This window comes from Nuphar pumila, unplaced genomic scaffold, assembly GCF_984573655.1.
Source record: "Nuphar pumila unplaced genomic scaffold, dmNupPumi1.hap1.1 HAP1_SCAFFOLD_1664, whole genome shotgun sequence".
NCBI classification, from domain to species: Eukaryota; Viridiplantae; Streptophyta; class Magnoliopsida; order Nymphaeales; family Nymphaeaceae; genus Nuphar; species Nuphar pumila.
This window is the reverse complement of record NW_028323738.1, coordinates 14,851-24,632: the sequence shown is the minus strand read 5'-3', so window position 1 is coordinate 24,632 and position 9,782 is coordinate 14,851. Positions and strand designations below refer to the sequence as shown.

Sequence of the window (9,782 nt, the reverse complement as noted above, 5' to 3'; positions counted from 1 at the left end):
TTAAGAGTAAGAATGGTGCTTCGATCGAGTCAACTGCGATGCGATGATGCGACTTGGATTAATGTGCTGCAGTGTGGGCTCTGCGCCGGCGACAGAGTTTCGTCGGAACCTGTCATTTGCGGAATGTGATGCCTGAGAATGCATGCATTTTCGGGGCAAAAATGGGGGTCGAACTCCTTTCTGGCGAGGCACTGGTCGGCGAGTGCGGTGCGATTGCGAGGTGCCATGCCTACCGATCGAGAGACGGTCTGGATTCCTCGTCTGCAACCCTGCAGGCTGCGTCGCTCTGATGGGCCGCTTCGAATGCATATTTTGGGAGATAATGAGTGGTAGTAGAGTAAACAATTGCTGTTGCAACAGTGAGAGACGCCTGATTTTGCCGTGACACGAAGGATGTGCCTGCGTGAATGCGACATTGCTACTGAGTGGGTAGTTACTTCTCATTCTCTCCTTCTATAGGATACATCATCATCAGGAATGCTGGTGTCGAGCCCACTGTTTCCGCACCACTATTGACCCAATATTGGCTCAGTTGTCAAATGGTATTGGGGGTAAGTATTGCTTGGTCTTCAGCTGGAGCGGCACAGTGGAACAGGTCCGAGCTCCAGTGCAGTTGAAGTTGCCTGGACGACATGGGCCGGACGTACCCTGGACGTTTCATTGTGGGGGTCACATCTAGGGGCGGCGTTGTGTGTAATGGATGACATGCACCAAATGGGAATGGCCATCGGTGATGCGAATCACAAGCGACGTGTTGCTTCAGTCACACAAATCTGTACGTTTTCCATGTGCTTGTACCTCTTGAGAGGAGTCGCATCACTTCTTGAGAATATCCTCGAATTGAATGCATGTATAGAACCGTTGGACCTTTTTAAAAAATATCTGATAGGCTGGTACCTTGGAGTGCCATATAGATATATTTCATACTCGCTTCTTTGATCAAGGTATTCATGATAATTTCCGCATTCTTTCATGGTTTTCTATGCATCAATTCTTGATAGCGGTGCTGGCTTTCCCCTGGGATTTTCAGAACGAGGTCGCCCATTCATAAGAGTGCACTGGTTTCCTCTTCCTGTGTTTGTCATAGGTGAAAAAGTTTTGTGCAAAGTGCCCTGATGTGATTGGCCATGGGGTCAAGACATCTACAAGATGATAGCTACAGCTACTATGTGTGACTGCAAATGCACAAGTACATTGTACAGCACCGAAACTGCACTGAACTATAGGTGCACAAAAGCATGCACCACTGAAGCAATGCTGAACAAAAAGGCTCCACTGAGCGTCATCAGCAGCATGTTCTGGCCGAGCTTGGCGTTGTCGCTGTGTGGGACGGCTGCGTTCTTGAAAATGTTGGTGAGGTTGAACAGGCGCCACGAGACGTAGACGTACACACCGGAGACGACCGCAAAGTTGACCAGCGGATAGCCAGGAATCTGCAGACACGCAACTGAGTTGACAAACTCACTCCATCAGGCTGGCATAGCCCCCAAGGACCTTAATATGTGCCTCTGACCATGCATTGCTAGAGGGCATCACACAATGCGAGGGTTTTCGAAACGCCATTATCACACTCACCATTCCACGAGAAGAGTGTTGATGAGTGTTGATGCCCGTATTGTTAATTGTGTGGTGAATCTCAGATGTTGATAAAAAAGAACCGATACGACTCAAAAAAACTGGAATGTGCATAGCAAGTTGGAGGCACCCTTGGACTCTTTGTCGGCGCTGACAATATATGAGCTCCATGATATAAATAATCAATCAGGAATCACGCCATGTCCCCTGCGCCGTGACACACAGCGAGAGAGACGTACCCAGGGGGCTTCGGTCTCAGGCCCATGGTGGTTGGCCCAAAGATATGCACGGGCACTTCGGGCCGGACAGATCTATTGCATAACGGCAGCCATGCTCTCAGCTTTCCCCACGCAATAAGACGCAGGAGCTGCCAAGCCAGACATAATGTCTGCAAGTCTCTTGCCATGAATGCGCTGGAGTTATCCTTACCCACGCCAGTTGAGGACAGCCCCTCCCAAACAGCAGGGGTCTCGCACCAGGTTGAGCAGGTACTTGGGTTGGCCATCTGGTATATTGGAGTGCAGCCAGGTGTGGAACTGGCTCAGGTATGTCTCAAGTGTGATGCATCCAAGCCAGCCGAACAGCCCAAAGCTGTAGGCGCGCAGCTCGGGGAGGAAGTTGCGAGCAAGCACCCACAGTGTGATCGGAATCCAGCTGGTGTAGGGGTGCACGGCGTTGTACTGGTCCTTTGGGAGCGTGTAGACGTGCGTGTACCACTGGTGAGCCGAGACCGCGATGACGCACATCAGCGCTGAGCGAGCTGCGAGCTTGGCGGTGGGCTTGGAAGCGTCAATGACCTTCCACACGTTCTCGATGTGGGGGTGAACCCAGGCGGCAAACATTCCGTGAATCCATACATAGCGGTCAAGGCCGGAGCGGAAGTACCACTCTGCACAGCGTCTGATGATGAGCGAGCGGCAAGTAACGGCATAGAACAGCGATTTGCCAGACCGTACAATTTGTAGGGCTAGATGAACAACAATGCGTGAATTTCGAGGACAAAATGGGGTTTCAAACCCAATCTGGCAAAGCAATGGCATGCAAGGTTGCTGAGGAGATGAAACAGCAACATGCAGGTGCTGAAAGGGTAGTTGGGCAGGCTGCCTGTTAACTTGAATGTTGATGGGACTGAATAGCTCAACGCTGCTACCGTATCGTACATGCCATGTGACATGGACATTGTCAATGCCAAGCTCCTCGTGAAACAGTGCCACTTCTACTATCACCCGAGTTTTTGCAGTGAGGCCCGTAGCAACTTATTCAAAGGCAAGGGCAAACCGGTCACGGCTGCCTGAGGTAACCCAGATCTACTTCCACCCCACCAAAGGGTTCGGTTCAAGGGTTTCTTGGGTTCAAGGGGTTCATCCAACAGCGGGTGTGAGCACGCGTCCGCACTGTGCGATTGCAGGTGTTTGGCTCACTCATAAGGCATGCAAGCGTGCGATATACAGACGAGGCGGAGGCGAACCATGCAAGTCATCTGAGCCAGGCCGGCGGGGGTCTGTGTAAGCCACGAGCCAGCGGAAGGGTGCCCAGATGCTGTAAAACACTGGTTTGACGTCCCAGAAGATGATGATCGCCACAACCGCAGCCCCGAGCTTCACGAGGATGCCGATTCGGGAGCCGTTGTACTGGTTGGCGATGCCGAGAGTCGCGTAGACCATGATCGTGTAGATCGTGTGCATTGGGCAGATGTAGTAAAGCATGTACGAGTTGCGGAGGACGATGCAGCAGGCAAAAACGAGGAAGTTAAGACGCCACATCATCTGCGCAAAGCGGCCGACGCAGTAGTCGTTTGTCTTGTAGTAGTAGTGGAAGTTGCCGTAGCCCGTCATCCAGACGTAGCCCGCGATGAAGACGCGGATCGCATTGTAGGCCTCGCGGGCCTCGAAATAGTGGTACAGCAGAAACAGTACCTGCATACACGTTTTTGGTCAGCCGTGGCTGATCTCCTTTCTTGCAGGGTACAAGACGATGAAGAAGACATGTCAGGTCAGGATATGGTAAGTCAGGCTGGTCCAGGTACGCTTGCCTCAGATGAAAGTAATGGTAGCACTGATTAGTTCCCAAGTAGTTCTTGGAGTTGCCAATGTCCATGTGTATGCTGCAGTGTTGTAAAAAGATACATCATCATCATCATCATACACGGATGCGGAAGTGTTGAACAAATGGACTTCATCAATACATCAAATAGATACGAGCAATACAAGGACTATGGCTCAGGCCATAAACGGCCAAGTATCCACGGTCGGATATGCATCGTCTTCATCATACACCGCCGATGCTGTCTCATGAAATGAGTCAATCAAGAACAACGGCGGGGGAGGCGTGGCATGGTAATCGATTTATTCATTTGTTTACTTATTTAACAACGCCAGGTCTCTGCAGATGTGCACTGCGCCCACGGGGATGTGCCCGAAGGGCTTTCCTTTGCTTCCTTTGCCTCATGCATCGTGATGGGCTCTTCCCATGTCTACCCATATAACCCTCTACTCTGTGTTTCTAGGTGTTTCATGCCGTCTACAGAGACCAATTGGCAAGGCCGAGACCGCTTGCGGCAGCCACGTGTGGTGCCACTGTAAAAGCCCACCACCCATGCAGCATGCCTCATGCTTTTTCGAGCATTTATGGCGCCAAGCAGTGACGTGACAGGAAGTGCACCTGTGGACACCCAGGGTTCTGACTCATCTCGTACCTCCGTGGCTTAAAGCGGGTGATGCTGCAGAAAGGAACGTGTGCGTCTGGGACAACTCTGGGACTTGACCCGACATTGAGGGATCTTGCCTTTTCCTAAAGATCAAGCTAGTCAGCTTTAACCTCACCAGAACGCTTGAGGGTTGGTGCATGTGAGTAACGAGTGCGTGCATGCACAGCCGTGCAAATTCAATGAAGGAAACGGCTTCAGCTCCCCACGTGAAAGCTCACAGTATTTCATCAGACATCATCGATTCCGAGTGGTTTTGGGAGTTGCCAATGTCCATGTGGATGCGGTGGTGTTGTAAAATGATACACAATGTCAGAGTCTTTGCCGAAGACCCTTGGGGACATGCATGGGCTGCAGACAGCGATATACGAGAAAGAGGGCACAGAGCATGCCAATGCGCAGGGCTTTGCGAAAGCGTATGCCCATTTGTTGAATCAGTACCTAAACTATTGGTGGACGGAAATCAGCATTTATGGTACCAGACATACGCTGTTGTACAGGCTTGTCCGTGTGAGGTGGTATCTCAGAGATAATATGCTGCCGTAAAAAGGTACATCATCATTGGATCAGGGCACGAAACCTGCATCCAACCCTTCCACTCCTCCGTCTGGTGGCGGCTCAGCGTCATTGGTCGAGACTCCTTTTGCAGGCTGGATCCAAACGCCACGGCGGTGAGCGCGAGAAAGATCATGAGGAACACGTCACGGCTGTAGCTCTTTGCTCCGAACGGAAAGAGAGAGGTGCGATCCGCCAGCAAGAACCACAGCATGAGCGTGCCAAACTCCGCTGCAGCCGCGATCGTGTTCGCATGAGCCACCACCGCGTCCTGATCAAGGCACACAACCCTGCATCCCACCAGATGATGATGTGACGTTTCAGACTAGGCTACATGACAGGGCGGGAAGAGGTGTGATTGCACCAGGAAGCCGTGACCCGTTTCGCCCTTTGCTCGAAGGGGCTCTTCGGACGGGTGCTAGGGAATACGCACATCATGGCTCACACTGATGGTGGTCTACTGATTTGCTTCATGACTCCTATTGACGTCCTATTCACCTGGTACGAGTCCATGCACGTCGCTCGATTGAGTGCACAACACCCAAACTTAAGCTCTGGTTCAGTTTGTCTAGTCAATGAAAAGTCCGCTCATACTTGAACCTTGTACAAACTCTCTTCAAGTGAGCATGAGGCTTTGGTCTTAGGCGTGTACCAACCAAGGAGTCATCAAAGTTTTCCGCGCACATGGGCTGGCATGGGTACCACACGCCTTGATTGTCTTGCCTGACTGTGTCAATTCATTGTTTATTCATGGAATCTGGAGATGTAAACTGGGAAGGAGAGGGGGTAGGTAAAACCCCTTCTGATGAGGCACCAGACCTCCCGGCCCCACAAAGACACAGCAAGAACATTACAGCAAGCAACACGGCTGCATGGTAGAGGCTCCGCACTTTATGAAGTTGCTCTGACACAAGCATGCAAGCAGCCCATTCCGGATGCCCCGCCTGGGGGAAGGAGTGGGGCGGTCCTCATCCGCAGCATTGCTACCGCTTGAGGACAAGCACTTGTTGCTCCCCTCGCGCTTTGCAATCGAGTCCAGCAGGGGCGCCTGAGCGGATGGAGAATCGCTCTCTGAGCCTGCGTCTTTTGCCGCTGGCACGTGCCTGCCAAGACAGCTGAGGATTCTTGGCACATGAGCATAGCATATTTGAGAATGATGCATGTTTTACGTGACTACCGCATCCACACAAGCCAAGTGCGACGTTAGAACCAGTTCTACCATGACCTGAGACATGATATGCATAGTTTGTTATGGTGTCCATGGCTCCTGATGAATGGTTAGATGGATCGCTCAAAGCAGCACGGACCTCACCAGAGCTCGGCATGAAATACTTGATCAGAATGCTTTGTCTGTGAACGTGAGGGTCGCTGTTTATGTGAGCTTGTGATTAGGCAACGGAGTGGTTGCTTTTAAACTATGCAGGGTCAGCAGGCCCTTGATTCACTGTAATTAGGAGTCGCGTTGTTCGAGGTGTGCAGTGACGATTTTCACCTGTGAGCAAACATTGTTGTTCGTCGAGTTCTATTTGACAACAGCAATACACACTCGCAAGGAGAGTGTCCGCCAGTGATCCGTCTGCCTGATCCAACGGAAAGCGTGGAGCACGTTCATGCTGTCCAGCTGTGAAGTCTCGCAGGCGGCACCCACCCCACATGCTCCCACTGTTTCTCGGTGTGTAGCTCGCGAATTCAGGGCCCTCCCTTGTGCTTGCAAAAGACCGATACCAATGGTGAAGCTTATCAACGACAAGAGAGAGAGCTGCGTGAATCTGCTGCAACGTGGAGTGGTTGCCTGGAGTATTGTTCCATTTCACTTCGAATGTCTGTGTAGTGAGTATGGATGAAAAGAACTGGGACTTTTGCTTTCAAAGCAAAGATTCAGAAGGGTTGGTGTCGTTGCCACTCAGATTGCGTATTTATAGTACTACGGAAAACATGGAACCCCACATTTCATGCACCACGGCTGCCCATTGCGAGGAGCTGCATAGTGACCGTGATTGAGTGCCTCATGATTGCATCGATTTGTGTACACTGGTGGCTCTTGAGGCAACACGTCGTGATATCATCTTGCGTATCATCTGGTATATATGTTATGTGCATGCATGGCGTTCAGGCATGGTTTATGGCATCCATCGTGCAATGTCCTCCTACTGGGCGTCGACGAAATCATGCCGTAGAGGAATGGCAGCGCACCTTGCATTAACCAGATACCTGGAGTATGTCCACAGTATCAGAGCAGCCACGTAAGCCAATCCCGCAGCAATCTGAATCGAAGTAAGTTTGTCAGTGCGTTTCTCAGGGCAGAGCAGTGTTCGGCTTCAACCCTAGCGTGCACACAGCTATTTGAAACTTGGCGTTCCATGGCAGGGGACAAATGGACTTGTTGCTTTCGTCGTGTCATCAATCTTGATGTTGGTTTATTTTCCATAATGAGTAACAGTGGCTTTCAATGCAATCATTGACAAGACTTACAGCATTGATAATGGCAAATGCCGTATTCGTGCGCACTCACCAAACCAAAGCGACATTGCAGAAAAACAAGGGTGTACGCACACACACAACACCAATGCCAATAGAAGTTGGAGTATTGCATATTGTCAGTGACTGGACAGCAATCGTGCATTACATACCTGTCCCGCGGATACATCTGTAGTGGGCGTCTCTAGAGCAATTGGCTCTGGCATGGTCACGCAGGCACAACAATCCTTGACAACCAGAGGAAGTTCGCAGTTACAAGAGCTCACTGCATTTCCAACGCCTATGTATGCGCACGTTTGTTGAGAGGGATGTGTGCCTGTGTGAACCCAAGCTGTTACGTGCGCATCAGCGAAAGGCACAACACAGCCAAAATTGGCAAGTACACATGTAATTGTAGTTTATGAGAGATAATAAAAAAGTAATCCAGTAAGAAAGCATCAACACATATCTCATCACAGCAGAAACCTTGCCAAAGTTGAGGCCTATCTCAGATGTATCTATCTAGCCATGAGCCAAGTGTCATAGGTCGGAGTCTTTCCCTCGACCCAGGGAAAGACCTGCCAGGGTCCCAGGTCTGGAATTTTTTCCGTCTCTCGACAGCGAAAACATCCGTATGTTGAAGCATTCTTCTAAACACATGTGCTAAGCGTTACATCGACCAGATTCCTTGGGGCATCAGCTCTGCGCCAAGTGTCATACCATGGTGGGCATACTACAGCACCATGGCAGAACTGGAAAATGTGAGCAATCAAGTCAGATTCACTCCCCAAAATTTCTTGCACATACTGGGCCTCCCAGTGCATCCCCCGTTTTGGGCAGTGCAGGCTCAATTTCGGCCCACCCTGCCCATAATTGAACGCTAGAATCTCTCAGGTGAGGACTCTACCAACAAGTTAAATGTGGCCTCTCACTGGCTTTGCGAGACAATGACTTCAGCAACATCTCCCAAATATTCTTCTTTGAAATTCATCCTCTCGCCAATAAGGAAAAGAAGCTTTCCAAGAGATAGCGTCGAGGCCTCTTAGGCGTGTTGCCTTCATCGATACCTCGCTTCTTGGTTTCTGCAACGCCACAAACAGCATGAAATCGAAGCGCAAAAGTACCAGAACTGACTCAACATTGTTGAAATTAAAAACGACGCAACAGGTGCCAAAGGCGCAGCAGGAGAAAGGATTGCATGCGGAGCCTGCATAACTGCTGGCCATTGTCTTGGGGTTGTGTGAGCTAATGTTACTGCATGGGAGATTGCAACTTATGACTCACTTATGCATGCGTAAACGTCAGCTCAGAGACAATCATCGTATTCTTGTGAGATGCTCACAAGAGTACAATGCCTGTGTGTACATGGTTTCAAGCACCGTTATGCCTTTCTCCTTATACGCAGCAAAACTGCAAGGCCGGATCGAGGAGTCATCATGGCGCCACCTATCAACAGTCATGGCGAGACTTATGGGCAATACTTGCCCTCTTAGTTATTCTCTCATGACCAGTGAGTCACAGTGAGTCAGTCACTGGTAATGCAACCAAATGGGTTCGAGCAGAGTCTGTGGGAAACCGCACAAGGGCAACAATCACGAATGTCTCAATTAATACACATACTCACACGCATCACAAAGGCGCTGTTGTAACTGCCAATCCCTGAAAGAAAGCCATTGGGAGGTGGTTGAACCAGCGTCGTCAAACAGGGAGCCAACAGGCAACATGTTTCAACCCATTCTTTCGGCCCCATCCATTGAATCGTTCCGTACCAGGGTCCACAGAGAGTGTGGGTTTGACGCTGATCCAGCCTTTGAAAAAAGCTCTGTGTGCAAGGTTTGCAGGGGAGTCCAGTGTTTTGCCAGATCCTGTCATTTTTCAGGTCCAGATGCCTGGTAATGTACTATGAATTTTCGAGACGGAAATGAGAATCGGAACTCATTTTGGCGAAGCACCGGGGGATTCGTGACCAAGATGTGCATCTCGGGAAGTACATTCCCAGCAGTGAGCCATGATCATCCGCTCCTACCGGCTCCTGAAGTGCCGTCAAACGTGCAGCAGGACCATTTGCATGGCGGGCTTGCACTGGATCCACCTGCACCTCAGCTGATGGTAAACTACCTCTCATACTTGCCTCACCACTGTATCCACATGGACCTTCGCAACTCCGAAGCACAATTCGGGAAGCAGTGCCACCATTTCCCGAGGCGAACGTACTGGGACCGGCCTGACTCTCCATAACCTGACCCCTGCATGTCCTCTGTTCGTGTTGCTGATTCTGTGGCAGAGTGAAATCATTGAAAGGGCCAAGTGCCTCGGCAAAGGGGCGCCCCAGCAAGTATTGTGATTACTCAGGTCTCACAATTGACCGTCCCCACTTCTACCCCAGAGGCATCCACACAGCAAGCCTGAGCAGCACAACGACCAGCCTCACGCCAGCGTTCGTGATAATCATGATAATGTCATAGTGCAAACATTGCATCGCGAAGAACAT

At 50.6% G+C, this 9,782-nt stretch overlaps 1 protein-coding gene across 1 annotated transcript; it reads right to left on the bottom strand.

Annotated features, from left to right (window-relative positions):
• Positions 1–1,220: 1,220 nt before the first annotated feature.
• Positions 1,221–9,527, bottom strand: LOC149809149 (protein REDUCED WALL ACETYLATION 4-like). The gene is made up of 8 exons (XM_089994986.1): positions 9,318–9,527; positions 7,465–7,539; positions 7,028–7,098; positions 5,689–5,937; positions 4,860–5,124; positions 3,044–3,491; positions 2,052–2,464; positions 1,221–1,433 (listed from the first exon to the last, which is right to left on the bottom strand). The coding sequence occupies exons 1-8, from the start codon at positions 9,525–9,527 to the stop codon at positions 1,221–1,223; spliced, it is 1,944 nt and encodes a 647-aa protein (XP_089851112.1).
• Positions 9,528–9,782: the final 255 nt, after the last annotated feature.